At 33.7% G+C, this 14,913-nt stretch overlaps 2 protein-coding genes across 3 annotated transcripts; both read left to right on the top strand.

The window, feature by feature from the left end:
• Positions 1–4,363: 4,363 nt before the first annotated feature.
• On the top strand, positions 4,364–5,641 carry LOC108201456 (protein pleiotropic regulatory locus 1). The gene has a single exon (XM_017369737.2). The coding sequence runs from the start codon at positions 4,364–4,366 to the stop codon at positions 5,639–5,641; it is 1,278 nt and encodes a 425-aa protein (XP_017225226.2).
• A 5,889-nt stretch (positions 5,642–11,530) lies between these two features.
• LOC108200183 (caffeoylshikimate esterase) lies at positions 11,531–14,450 on the top strand. Of its 2 annotated transcripts, none has more exons than XM_017368238.2 (8): positions 11,531–11,879; positions 11,997–12,026; positions 12,222–12,351; positions 12,480–12,626; positions 12,852–12,982; positions 13,571–13,708; positions 13,803–13,901; positions 14,026–14,450. In XM_017368238.2, the coding sequence occupies exons 1-8, from the start codon at positions 11,613–11,615 to the stop codon at positions 14,278–14,280; spliced, it is 1,197 nt and encodes a 398-aa protein (XP_017223727.1). In that variant the 5' UTR covers positions 11,531–11,612; the 3' UTR covers positions 14,281–14,450. The 2 variants fall into 2 exon arrangements, with proteins under 2 accessions (XP_017223727.1, XP_063940752.1); XM_064084682.1 differs by having other exon boundaries at positions 11,557–11,879; positions 13,788–13,901.
• Positions 14,451–14,913: the final 463 nt, after the last annotated feature.

Raw genomic sequence — 14,913 nt, 5'->3', positions numbered from 1 at the left:
AAAGACTTTGAGAGTGATAGTAAAAGTCTAAAGGGAATGCACGCTTTGTAGAACTAAAATAAAAAACGAATGCAAGACATAAACTTATAAGAGGAACGCATGATCCAAAACCTTGAGAAGGATATAACAGAGACGAAATCGAGTCGAATAAATATAGATATAATAATGTGTCTTAAATTTATACTCTCTACATCCCATTTTAGTTGTCCCATTTCTAGGTCAAATTGACCAAGTTTTGATCAAAGATTATAAGTCACTTTTTCATTATTTTAAAAAACTGAAAATTAAATCTTAAAGTAGATTGAAAAAAATTTCCAATGACATATTTTTTCTATTTTTCCAATTGATAAAATATTAATAAATATCAGTCAAACTTTGATCAATTTGACCGACACAAAACCAAATGTGACAATTAAAATGGGACGGAGGGAGTAACATTCTATAGGCACACAACAAATAGGACCATTTATGACAGATCAACTATGCGCCTGAACTTAACAGATTGTTAGAGTTTCATCGTAAATTGTTACAATGAAAAACATTTATTAAATTTAGGTCAAATTCAAATGATCTTTGTATGTTCGTATTCAAATATGAAATTGTTGGAGACAAGGAATTCGAATATGAATATTATCCATCTAATTTCAATATCAAAAGCAAAATCATATTCCTAGGAATTCCCCAACTTTCCTTGTTTTTGTTTGCTTTCTTTTGCCCTACCTCAAGAGGACCAATGCTAATCCTTTTATAATATAATGGAGGTATGAATCGTTGTACCCTATGGTGTATTATATTCAAGCATAGGAATGAGTAGAGTAGTAGTTTAAAAGAAAACACTTGCTGCCGCCTACCTCTTTACTTGGTTTTTTCCTCTACGACTGACAGTGAGCGTGTGTAGCTTTCTTAATGCCCTCATAACATGCTTCTCACAATCTCACCCCCATCAATTATTCTATGCTTATATGATTAGTGATTATACACAATGCTTCTATATATATATATAATACATATTCAAAGCATAGATCAATTAAAAAAAAATGTAGCATCTCCTTGCTGGTTTAATGGTTACCTCGTTCACACACTCTACATTTTTGTTTAGGATTATGACAAGAAACTCGCAACATGGAAAACCCAAAAATTTTAAATCCGAAACTCATAAATTTTTTAAGACGCCATGAGAGTTACCAATCTCACTTGCTTGTCACTTCTAATAACAGTCGATGTTGTAAAAATCAGTTGACTCGGCTAAGTATTCAAAAATCGGAGGTGAATCGAGTACTGCCGAGTAATCGGATTTCATTCATGCAAAACTGATTCCCGATTTTTATAACCGGAACTATAATAGTGTGCTTAATGAAAAGCGCGGATATTTTTAAGCTGCATCGACTTATTGTATTGATGAAATGCCATACTAAGTCTTCTTTACACAAATTTCTTTTTAAGGATATCTATTACAAGTAGTTTTCATGGGAACATGAAGACAAATATAGTTATAGTTCTTTGTAGACCTTACTAAGTCCTAAGTAGGCAACTTTTACTTGTAATCTTCATTAATTTTCTCCTCTATCATAATTGCTGATGGAAGCTGATAGACTTGAATTATTATTCTAAACTCAAAAGGGTTTTGGTTTGGTTCTCTGGTGATTAATCATACAGATTTGTGGCTGTAAATCCGAAGTGCCCGTGGATATAAGTGTCGAGTCGTGCTGAAAATATTGGCCAAAAGTGATTGGTAAGACGGAGCCTATCTAATCAATCTGCCTTTTGAAGTGTGGACTGGAGTCACTGGAGCCTGATTGTTAACAGCATCAAAGCAATTCAAACTAAACCAGACATATGAGTATTTCCACTCGAATGGTGCGAGAAGAATGAGATGTACGCAGAGTCTTACAATCCGGACAGGTGGATCCAATTGCTCCATCTGTTTTATAAGTTTATCTAGAGATAACTCAATGTTAACATCAAATGGTGTACACAATCAACAGTTTAACAGAAAAATTGTATTTGTAAACACTTTTAACTAATGGCTCTTGAATCATGGCCGAAGATAAGCTCTTTAATAGTAATACATTGAACAAGTGAATCCAATAGTCATTATACCTTTTGGGAAGATTATCACTGTAATATCATTGCTGGTTAAACTGGTGATGACCATAAATTTACTTATTTCTGCAGCACAAAATTTAAGATACCTGGTGACTTTTAACATAATTTGTACTCCATTGATCGAAGGGTCAGATGGAATTCCGACAAGGCACATGGTTAATCATCAAAAACCAGGAATCAACAAAGTAACATCCTTCTGCTAACTGCCTTCATGCAAGAACAGTCTAAACATAACCCAAACACTGATTCCAGCGACAGGAATCTTTGCGCCAAAGATTACTAAAAATCATTCTTTTGACTAATTGCACTTACTAGGAAGACAGAATACTATGAGTATGACCTCGATGAGCATATGGAACCTGAAATGCCATGATTTATGGCTAACATGAGTATCTGGCTAAAGTATGAAATAATTAGTGCATTCGGATTCATAGTAAAAGATCAGAAGATGATGAAATAGATGTATAAAGAGCTAGGCATGCACCAGTAAGATCAAGTATTAAGTAGTGTTTAATGCAGTTTCAACTTTCTGATTTTGGTAATGCAGCCTGTTTCACTTGAACAGAGAAATTTCATCAGAGAATCCTTTGCTATCCCTTCATGACTTGGTAGGTTTCATTGCCAAACGTTTTTCTTGGAGAACATAACTAGAAGATTTAGTATTTATAGTTGTCCCCTGTTCTGCGAATCCTCAAAAGGCTCAGTTCATATTAACTCTTCCATCTTCAGATTCCTCACATCAGTAAATAGAAACCAACTAGTTCTTGATCAACCTCCAGTCCTCCATCAAGCTTCCTCCAGGCAATTATTTGCACCTGGTATCCCTAATTGGAATTTTCGACCTTGCCACACTGTCCTTTCTTCTAGCATCACCCCAGATATCTAAAAGCATTGCATATAGTTTTGGATATCCTGGAAATGGTTTGCAGAGATATTCAAAGTATTCCAGGACATCAGATCCTGATTACCGTACCGTGTCAGTCATATTACCCTGCCAACCATTTCATTTCACTGAATGTTTTGAGCTTTCAACGATATCATACGTCAAAAATAGTAAGTTACTAATTTACTTATCTCTGCAGCACAAAGTTTCAAGATACCTGGTGACTTAACATAATTTGTATTGTTCATAGGGCCAGATGGAATTTCATAAGGCACATGGCCAATCAGCAAAACCCAGGAATCAACAAAATGACATCCTTCCCCTAACTGCATTCATGCAAGAACAGTCTTAAACTAACCCGAACACTGATTCCACTTACAGGAATCTACGCGTCAAAGTTTACTAAATCATTCTCCCAAGTATTTGCATATGGAACCTGAAACACGAAAATATGTGGCAAATCATTGACCTCTCTAAGTTTGGAGTAAGATGAATACCTGACTAAAGGGTGAAATATTTATTGCATTTGCATTCATAGTGAAAGATCAAAAGATGATCAAATAGATGTTACAGAGCTAGGCATGCACCACTAAGATCGTTTGTTAAGTAGTGGTTAATGCAGCTCCGACATTCTGATTGGGGTAATGCACCCGATTTCATTAATAATTAGGTAAAAATCAGAAGATTTAGTAATTATAGCTATTTTGGTAGTCCGTTTAACTCATCTGTCTTCAAATTTCTCTGATCATAAAAGTATATAGCCCAAGTAGTTCTTGATCAACCTCTATCAAGCTTACTCTTGGCAATTATTTGCAATTGGTATCCCTAACTGATATTGTCGACCTTGCCACACTGTCCTCTCTTCAAGCATCACCACATTACATAAATATCTAAAAGCATTGCATATAGTTTGCAGGGTTTTCTGTTTGAAGTATATCAATTGTTCAAGAGCTATTATAATAAGAATTTAGATTATTTTTCAACAAAAAAATTATGATTATTAATAAAATTTAAAGAATAACTATTTTAATAAAAAGCAACCCTTTAAAATATGCACCAGACAGTCTATATGGGAAAATTAGTAGGCCTATTTATGATCGAAATAGGATAAACAAATGGTGTCATAATATGCCTTAAATTTACGAAAATTGCATAGGGTTTCCGAATCCAAATTAACATCAAATTATGATAGGATACTGGATAGGATAGGCGGCAGATCGCCATTGTGTATAAATAGAACGAGGGTCATTGGCAAGCTGCAACATTCTTAAAACCTAATCGAGACTTCATATTCTTCTTTGTTATCAATCCGTACTATTTTTGTTCTCTCTATTCTTTTGTATGAGGCTTGAGTCGGCAGACTGTAAGCATAACATGGTGATGGAATCTCCGGTAGAAGCAGAGTCCCTGAGAAAAGTGTGTTATAAGTCCATGAAGAGAGGCCTTGATTTCTTCTCTTCTCCTTGTCATGATTCCTATGCAACAAGTGATCCTGTTAGCAAGAAATCACGTATGAGTCATAAGTTGCCCACTTTTCAGGACGCAGCTGGTAGCCGAACCAGACTGGATCATTCTCAAACACTTCCAGATGATTGTCTACCTAAGAAAGAAGGATTTCAACCTACGAGCCTCGGGGATGAGGCTGGATTTGCTGGAAAAAGCGGAGAAACATTAAATTCTGATCATGCTTCATGTAACAAATTCTCTTCTGACACAAGGAAGAGTCTCGTAAAACATCCTGTGTGGAAAGCCTACAGGGTTTTGAGTAATCATTTGGGATGGGTGAGATCGGTTGCTTTTAGTCCAAGTAATGAATGGTTCTGTACAGGATCTGCTGATCGTACGATTAAGATATGGGACTTGGCAAGTGGAAAGTTGCAGCACACACTTACGGGACATATTGGACAAGTCCGAAGCCTTGCTGTTAGCAACAGACACACGTACCTGTTTTCTGGTGGCGACGATAAACAAGTTAAGTGCTGGGACTTGGAACAGAACAAAGTGATCCGGTCTTTTCATGGTCATCTCAGTGGTGTTTATTGCATGGCTCTTCATCCCACAATTGATGTTTTGGTCACTGGAGGCCGTGATTCGGTGTGTCGTGTGTGGGACGTGCGGAGCAAGGTACAAATACATGCCCTTTCGGGGCACGATAACACAGTTTGTTCAGTTTTTACTCGGTCTACAGATCCACAACTTGTCACGGGCTCCCATGATGCCACTATAAAGTTTTGGGACCTTCGATATGGGAAGACAATGACAACACTAACGCACCATAAAAAGTCTGTACGAGCCATGGTTCCGCATCCAGTTGAGGATAATTTTGCATCTGCCTCACCTGACAGCATCAAGAAATTCAATCTTCCAGGAGGGGTGTTTATGCATAACATGACTTCAAGGCAGAACACAATAATCAACGCAATGGCAGTGAATGGGGACGGTTTGATGGTCACTGGAGATGATGATGGAAGTCTCTGGTTTTGGGACTGGAAGACTGGCCATAACTTCCAACAAATTAAGTCAAAGGTTCAGCCTGGTTCCCTGGACTGCGAAGCTGCAATATATGCTGCCTCATTTGATGTCACGGGTTCAAGACTGGTGACATGTGAAGCGGATAAGACGGTGAAGATTTGGAAAGAGGAGACAATGTAATCACTGCTTATACGATAAAGATGTACTTTAAATATAGAGTAAAATGCAAGTTGTGTACCTATATTTACACACTTATGCATTTTGTGTATCTCAATTTCTGAATCTAGCAAAGTGTGTACCTCTGGTTTCAAAATTCTTGCATAGTGTGTACTTCCGTTGAAAAACATTTAACGGAGTTAGCGTAGGAGTTAGAACTGAGGGTAGTATAGCCAATTTCATCACTGTACTCGGATACTTGCTAATGTCAATAGCTTCAAAAACAAAAACACATAGCTGATGAGAGGATCATTTTGGTTGTGTCATGTGTGACGAGAAAGTCTCGAGAAAAGTGCCTTGAAAGGGTCGCTGGTATGACAATATTAAAAGGAAAATCAAAAGAAAGACCAGGATTTCTTTTCTTTTTTTGATAAAAGAGACCAGGATTAATATTTAAATCATGTAAATATTGAAAGATCAAGATCTGATTTTAATTATGAAGTAAGTCCCTTGCGACGTCAAATGTACCGACTCGAATGACTCACTCATTTGAATTTTTTTTATTAAAAGTATTACATTTGAAATTCTTAAAAATATTATATATTAAGTTTCCCACATTTTTTATGAATGATATTACATCCAAATGAAAGATTAAATGTTTAGATAATAGTTTTAGATTTCAAAAAATGTATCTACTATTTATTTTTATTTAAATCAAATAAAACAATCAAAAAAATAAAAATGAATAATTGATAAAATTTTAAAAATCTAATAATATTCTCTAAAATAATAGAATTCGGAACCTTTCATTATCAAATACCGTCCATAAAAAATTATGCAAAACTCAATATATAATATTTTTAAGAATTTCGACTAGAGTGACATTCTTGTTAACTTAATACATACTTTACTTGAATCTTTAATCTAATAAATACTAGCTTATAATCCGTGTTATACACGGATGATTTATAACATTTTATCATTTATATTTTAAATTTAATGGAAATACAAATCGATCATACTAATCGAATTTTTAACCGTTTTAGCTAAATTGATAATAAAAAGGTTTATTAGGACACGTTATATATTAAGGAGACCCGTAGAATAATACCTACCGGCTGATAAAACTCGACCGACCAATAAAATTATTAATATTTCATTTTTAATAGAATAATAATAATAATAATAATAATAATAATATAGTACATTATAAATAGATAATATAGATTTATGATATTACTTTTAAAGTGATAATATGGAGTAATTACGGATAATTTGATTGGTTTGTAAGAGACGTTTTTAACTATTATTTATTAATAAAACTTGTCTTGCCCGATGTTCAAGCTTAAAACGTTTGTCAATGCATGAAAATTACAAGAATAAAAATAATATAAACATTAGCAAAAGATTAACTCAATAAGCATCACAGGCTCACAGCCATACTGCATTACATATTCTGCGTACAACTAGTTTTGCACATGGGCTTGAAACAGAACAAGAACAGATGCAGCACATACACACAGATGTAGGCATGTAGCCATTAATCACACAATTACCCCTGCTGCCCCTGAAACTAACGCTGTTAAACGATTTCTAACGGAAATACACACAACGCTGGAATCTTGAAAGTAGAGATACACATATTGCTAGATTCAAAAATAGAGGTACACAAAGTGCATAAGTGTGTAACTACAGGTACACACCATGCATTTAACTCTTAAATATATGTAAGACTTCAGTATCAAATTTCATTCCAATGTCTGTTTCAACATTCTGATTGTGTAACCCTGTTTCACTTCAACAGGGGCATTTTATTAATAATTAGGTGAACCTCTATCAAATTCCAAGGAATGCTTAGTATTTTAATTGTCATGTTAATGAGAAAATCCTTTGCCTTCCCTTGGTGGCTTCATTACCAAAAGTTTTGTCTCGGAGAACATAACCATTAACCAGAAGATTAGCTTGCTTTAAAAACCGCAGCCTAGGCGCAGAAGACCAACCATAAGTACTGATACAACAACCACAATGCTCAGTCCTAGGTAAAACTCAGTATTTAGTATTTAGTACCATTGTAATAGATAAGCCTATATTCAAATTGAATCGTGCAAGAACGAGCACACATAATGCCTAAGAAAGTGATTCCATCTGGTTATACTTCAGCATTCTCCATCTAATCAGAAGGTTGTAAAGGCATCAAGATCCATCAATCACCCTGTTCTAAGATACTAAATTATCTCTTATACTCATTTATGGAACACAGCACTGCACTCGATTAAGTGACCAATTCTCCCAACCTCAAGGTGTTGGGAGGAGATTTTACCAGAATCATATATTATTCTAACACTATAATACGACATCTTGCAAAAATAACAATCACTTCATTTTCTTCATACAAAAGTTTCTTATGCTCAGTTTTCTACACATGCAAGCATCCACTTAGAGCATCTCCACGAGACTCGCATGTCACATATGACACATTCAGGATCCTTTTAGAGGGATCAGGGCCTTTAGTGAAATGCTGCATATTCATTCTAAGAGAATAGCAATTTCTTATTTCTCCACATCTAATCAAAAAATCTGTTAAACAGCTACCGTGCCACTGCATTCGTAATACCCTGTAATTATAGTGTTCCCTGAAACAATATACCAATCAGATGCCAAATAAAACGGCACCTGGCACCATACCAATAAAAACACCAACCATCAAGTACACAGCACAATATTCTTGAATCTTGCCGACCATTTCTTTCGTCGCGTTCACATGAATGGAATGAGAGCGGAAAGCAATAAAATTGTACTCTAATTTAAAGTTAATTGTAGAAAATGTTTAAATTTTTTATTTCTTTGATCATTCGGTTCCAGACTATTAAAACTAAAATTTTACATATATACTAGGAGGAAGTAATGCTCCAACCTGCATCATCATCATTTTTCCTATTATTCTCATTGTTTAAAATTGAGACTCACGTGTTTACTCTTCATAATTCATATTGTTATCATAATATTTTTCTTCTTCCATAATTTTTTTTTATTATTTTCCATTTCATTCTCCAGTTCAATTTTTTCATTAAAGTCGACACACAATCCGAATGTTTCAAGTTTCCACGATATCAAGTTAATAATCCAGAAGAAACCTTTGTTGAAGCGTATATATCAAACGAAAATATCAATTTTAAAAGTGAATCAAATTCAAGATACTTTTATATTATAATTTAATCGAGAAGCTTGAACTCAAACTCGACCCCATAACTCATGAGTCCCAAATTATATAAATGTAAAATTATGTGATATTATTTGACTTATCTTATTTTTCATAAATTCGCTTATTTATTAAATTAATATGCTATATGTATTTTTCTTAAAAATAACTGACTTATTTCTACAAGCCAAACGTCTTCGTTTCTGCTTACTGCCTAGACTGTATTTACAAGAACATACAATAATGTTGTCATGTGCGTACCACAATTCTATTTGTTTTGGTAGTTTAGAGATGGCCACTACTCACTAGCTTTGGAGTCCGAATGATTGGTTGAAGAGTTAGTAGAAGAGTTGAGAGAATTGGAAAATTAGGTTTTTCAGATTTAACTTTCAAAGAATGAGTGCTCGAAAAAGTATAGTATAATGAACAGATGGAGAATTTTGCTTAGATACTTTTGTTATGTGTATATTCTGTTTGGGTATAGAAATAATCTTCACAAATTTTCCTTTTGTGATGTTTAAAAACTAACATATTTTGTAAAATATGTTCTTATTTTCTAATTTTACGATAAGTACATATAAATCTTGAACCTCAAGTAAATTTGACTTTATTTCAATAAAATAATTTTGATGAATAATAATAAAAAATCTCAGTATTGAATTCGACTAAATTCAAATTCCTAGATTACTAAACGATTTTCATGAGAGCGTTTAACAGTGAAGTCCCAGTGATCCGTAGAGAAGTGGACGGAAAATACGCTTAGCCGCCGGACCACATTTAAAAAATCATTGCAAAAATAATAAGAACGGGGGATCAACATTATTACAATCCGTTCTGTCACGGCGGAGGGTGTTTAACACATATATTTTAATTTTTTATAAAATATAATTTTATAAATCATTTTATTTATTTTTAAACAAAAATATATATATTGGAATTTTATTTAAAAATAAAAAATTTAAAAATGAGTTAGAAAATTGTATTTATAAAAGTTCTAAAATACATACTCCTATTAATTAAAAGAAATTACTGTATTTTAATTAAAAGAAATTACTGTATTAAAAATGAGTGAAACCAGGAAATATCAGCTCTAGAAAAGTGAAATGAATATCGAATCTGGTCAACGTAGCAGATGGAGAAAACGAGGAAGACTTGGACGGTTAAACGACACGAGTATGAAAAGAAATATACTCCATAGAAGTTGGTAACGAGAGGAAATGGAGAAAAGCAATTTTATAATTATGTAATAGAAGAATGAGTAACGCAAGTTTCTAGCCTCTAAATTCTTCGTCACCGGCCACATTTGTTGCCCTTTTATATGAAAGGATTTTTTATGACGTGCCATAAACATATACTAAATATTAAAATATATGAACTTAAATAATTTTTATTGACTTATCCTAACAATTACATCAATCAAAATTATCCAAATTTATAAATTTTTAGTGTATGACAACAGAATGACAAATCCTTATACGAGGAAACCCCCGTTAAAATCGTGCTCAAAAGTCTAAGGAAAACTAAATCACAGTAGTAAAAATAATTATAATACAATAAATTGTGGCAAAAGAAAATCATAATATTAATATAAGATAAAAATAAAAGCACAGGTGCAATCTTTAATGGCAACATTATTTATATTTATATTCTCATTGCTATTCAAGAATGACAGAAATATTAGAGAGAATGTGTGAAATACGAAAGTACTAATATAAAAGTAGCCATGTGGAGCACGAGATGCACAGAAGGCCAAAGTTCATGTTGTTTAATCCTTCATTTTTCTTTAATGAACTTTCGTAGCTGCTGAAAACTATTTTTGTAGGAAAAAGACAACGATATTCTGTATATAACAAAGTAAAATCTTTACATGTGATGCTTTAAGGAAATATTTGCATGAAGATTCGTTTTTAATCATATGGTCAATTAATTAATCTATAAACTTTTTTTTGAAGAAAAAATGATTACCCCTCATCCCCGTTAAACTTTTAAAAAGTGATGTATTTTTAACTAGACATTTTCTTTCGTTAAAGTTTAGCCAATATCTATTAAATATAAATCTCCTGAACATGAAATTTCGTACTATCTATATCTATAATTATGTTAAAATATATTAATATATCTTATTTATAATAATTAAAATAATATATAATAATAATTTTGAAATGACACATCTAAAACAATCATTCTCATCTGTATAATCATTCTTCTATAGTACCTCAGTAGGACCATAACATATAATTAAATTTGTTGAAGTGAGTTGAAATATACTTTTATATTAAAAAAATTTAGAAAATTTTGGAATATAAAATTATATTGAGAACATAAAAAAAGGAAAAATTATTATTTTAAACGATTATTTTAGCCAAACTTCTGGAGATGCTATTTTTTCCCTAACCAAGCAGCAAATTCCCCATTTATACTCTAGAACTCGAAGGCTTGTTACCGAAGGGTGGCAATATCAGACACGACCCGAATCCGATCCAATTTGAAACCTATTCTACTGAGACAGAAACTCGAAAGCGACCCGAAAATCATCTGATTGACCCGAAATTAGAATTTCATTTCTTGTAAATTCAATTTTCAGATTTTTTAAATTTTAAGTAATTTTAACTTGACCCAAAATCGACTCGATTGTTGACACGCACACTACCCTTTACTCGAAATTGCCACCCCTTACACATGCCTAACCAGTCAATAGCATCTTCGGTGAAGTATCCTATATAAACAAATGCAGAAACATTTATAAATTTAAAAGGGTGATTTTTTAGACTAGTGATCAGGGGCGTCACCAAAGAAATGGCCATGAACAAATGTGTGAACTCACCATTCAGGCCAATAGAATTGTCTATTGCACCGGTTGGTATGAAATCATTGGTGAAGATGAAGAGAAGCATTTTGAGGCCAAGGGTGGTGATCATGGCTACGAAAGAACCGGTGATCGATGGCCTGACTGATGAAATGAACGATATTGCCATAAGGAACTTGGACTTTGCGCCTTCTCGGAGACTTGTTCGTTCTGTTTTTGCTGAGGTTCAACAGCAGCTTGATCATTGCTTGTTTAAGGTTCTACACTTGTCTCTCTGCATATTTATCTAGGTTCATTTTCTTGAATTTTAAAATTCTGAATTTTTTTTGATTTTCTGCATTTTTGGTGTAATTAACTAATGTTTATTGTTCCAGATGGCTCCTCCTGGAATTAGAACAGAGGAGGTTAGTATTCTGTTCATCTTGATAATTATGTAGCATATACATTTTAATTATATATTTACGCATGTCAATAAGTTTGAATCCTGGTTTCCTCTACCGCAAACTTGCAGAACTTGATACGAAAAAAGTCTAATTCTTATTCATATTAAGCTGTTTGGTTGAAATTTTGAAGAAAGCTGAGTTTATTTCTTTTTGCAGTGGTATGAGATAAATTCGAAGGATCAAGAAATATTCTGCAAAAGTTGGTTGCCGGGGCCTGATGTTCAGCTTAAGGGAGCTTTGTGTTTCTGTCATGGATATGGTGATACATGCACTTTTTTCTTCGAAGGTTTGTGATATTCTGTTTTCTTAATGCAGAGTTTGGAACTTTAACATTTGGCCTCAAAATTTCAGATGCTACTTTGATTATATCAAATGAAGGGGAATTATTTTAAGTCACATTTATGTATTTTTCAGGTGTTGCGAAGCAAATTGCAGCAAGTGGATATGCTGTTTATGCAATAGATCATCCTGGTTTCGGTCTTTCAGAAGGACTACATGGTTATGTATATAGTTTTGAAGATATAGTTGACAACGTCATTGAACAATTCACGATCATCAAAGGTAGGTTGATTACCATTTGCTCTAAGTTCATTGATAATTGATAAATCAAATACCCTTTATGTTAAAGGTCTGGTCTAGAATGGCTTGACAGTCATTTTCTCCATGCATTATTGACATCCAATCATTCATTTGCGAGGGGACCAAATATACATGTCAATTTTTTTGAGTTCTTAGTAGTACAACTAACAACAGTGGGTTGTTTATCCTGTTCCCTTGATACTGCAGGAAGGCCTGAGATACGGGGGTTACCACACTTTTTATTGGGTCAGTCCATGGGTGGAGCAGTTGCTATCAAGGCTCTACTGAAGGAACCACAACAATGGGATGGACTAGTTCTTGTGGCTCCGATGTGTAAGGTAGATATACTTCCTCTTACAGTTATGATAATGTTAAGTTCCCAGCACCTAAATGTTCTTGTAAATCTCCCACGTAAAAGGGTACATGTCTTATTGAATTATTTGTAAGATCTTGTCGTGCTTTGGCTAATCATCGTTAGACTGCAGACCATCCTCATCAACTCTAAAGAATATTTTGTTTTATCAATTTAATTTTTTTGGAATTTTGAAACAATCTTTCAGAAATTTAACAAGGGACCTATCTATTGATGTTCCCTGCAGCTCCAGAATTCTTCTGAATGTTATATACTTCATACTTGCAGTAATTTTGTAAATACTTTAAACAAGAGCACAGAGAGCTAGTTCTTCTGGACCATCTGAACTAATTCTTTGAACTTTGTCACACATTAGAAGTTTAACATTGTTCAGCAAATACCAAGTCAGTGAAACTATATGATATTTGGCAGGGCCTCCACCCCATTAACTTAACTCTTGGCATTATCATCTCCTAATCGACAATGTAGAGTTCCATGTGTTAATACTTATTTCAGGACCATCTATTATGTTACTTCTGTTGCCAGAGTTTCCTGACTTTATGTTATTGACAAGATTGCAGAGGACGTGATGCCTCCAGCACCCATCGCTAATGCATTGATTATGTTAGCAAAAGTTCTTCCGAAAGCTAAGCTTGTACCTCAACAAGATTTAGCTGAGCTAGCATTCAGAGACTTAAATAAAAGGAAACTGGTATTGTTATAACAACCAAATTCTCTCAATTCAAGTATAATTTACGCAGATTTTATTTCAATTCAATCATAATGTTTAGGCAATCCATTTTCAGGCATCATATAACGTGATCTGTTACAATGACCAAACAAGACTGAGGACTGCTGTAGAATTGCTGAACGCTACAAAAGATATTGAATCACAGCTCGACAAGGTCAGTAGTGCATTAGTAATATTTTCCCGCGTTGCAGGAGAGCACGACATAGAATTTTTGTATGAAAAGATAAGTGTAGGTTCCAAGGTTCCATGAAAAATTAACTATTTCAGAGTCACTGCAGATCAATTCCCCACTGCTTATTCTTCACGGAGCTGCTGACAAGATTACGGACCCGAAGATAAGTGAGTTTCTTTATGAAAAGGCATCCAGTGAGGATAAAACCTTGAAGCTTTATAAGGATGGATACCATTGCATTCTAGAAGGAGAACCGGACGAAATAATTTTCACAGTTATTCAAGACATTATCACTTGGCTTGATTCTCAATGTTCTGTCCATAAAGAGTCACTCCAAGTTGCCAAGTGCTCAGAATCCTAGTTTCACAAGCTTATTTTAGTTCTTACAATAGTAGAGCAGATTTCTTTCATTGGGTAGTCAAAATTAGTTTACAAGCCCATAACCATGATCGTATAAACGGTGAATCGGAACTAAGCGGTTAATCTGCGGATTGAGAATTTACATAAATTTATTGGAGATTTTTGAATGAATCAGCTATATTTTTAACAAATGGGGGATTTTCAGAACAATTGTCATAAATGAATTCCAATAAAGTATTAATGATTTGAAAATTTTAGACCCTTAAACTGGACCAGAGATCACTTTTCAATTTCTACCATCTCATAATATTATTAGCCTTTTTTTAAATATCGAATGAAAAATGACTTCCTCCATAAGACTATAACATGTAAAATTTTACTTTTTATATGATAAATAAATTGAACAACCAAATTTTAAGAGAAAAAAGACACAACCAATTTTTAACAGAAAAAGGACTTTTTTTTAATTCAACAAAAAAAAAAAACTTGTTCTTCTTTCTTTTTTTTTTGTCACAACAGAAAAAAGACTTAAAAAAACAGTTTATCAAAAAGTTTCCCAAGCCCGTAGTTTCATGATGGGTCAGCCAGTTTATGGGCCAGCCCAAAATGCAGATCAACTGCTCCACTCTAAATT

Source organism: Daucus carota, chromosome 9 (genome assembly GCF_001625215.2).
Source record: "Daucus carota subsp. sativus chromosome 9, DH1 v3.0, whole genome shotgun sequence".
Classification (NCBI taxonomy): domain Eukaryota; kingdom Viridiplantae; phylum Streptophyta; class Magnoliopsida; order Apiales; family Apiaceae; genus Daucus; species Daucus carota.
The sequence above is the reverse complement of the archived record's forward strand: the minus strand, read 5'-3'. Positions and strand labels throughout refer to the sequence as shown.

Excerpts from the sequence above, each read along its gene's own strand:
- LOC108201456 (XM_017369737.2), top strand. The coding sequence starts at position 4,364 with ATGGTGATGGAATCTCCGGTAGAAGCAGAGTCCCTGAGAAAAGTGTGT.
- LOC108200183 (XM_064084682.1), top strand. The coding sequence starts at position 11,613 with ATGGCCATGAACAAATGTGTGAACTCACCATTCAGGCCAATAGAATTG. Across the intron at positions 12,027-12,221 it reads CTGGAATTAGAACAGAGGAG|TGGTATGAGATAAATTCGAA; the intron begins GTTAGTATTCTG and ends TTCTTTTTGCAG. Across the intron at positions 13,902-14,025 it reads TTGAATCACAGCTCGACAAG|ATCAATTCCCCACTGCTTAT; the intron begins GTCAGTAGTGCA and ends GAGTCACTGCAG.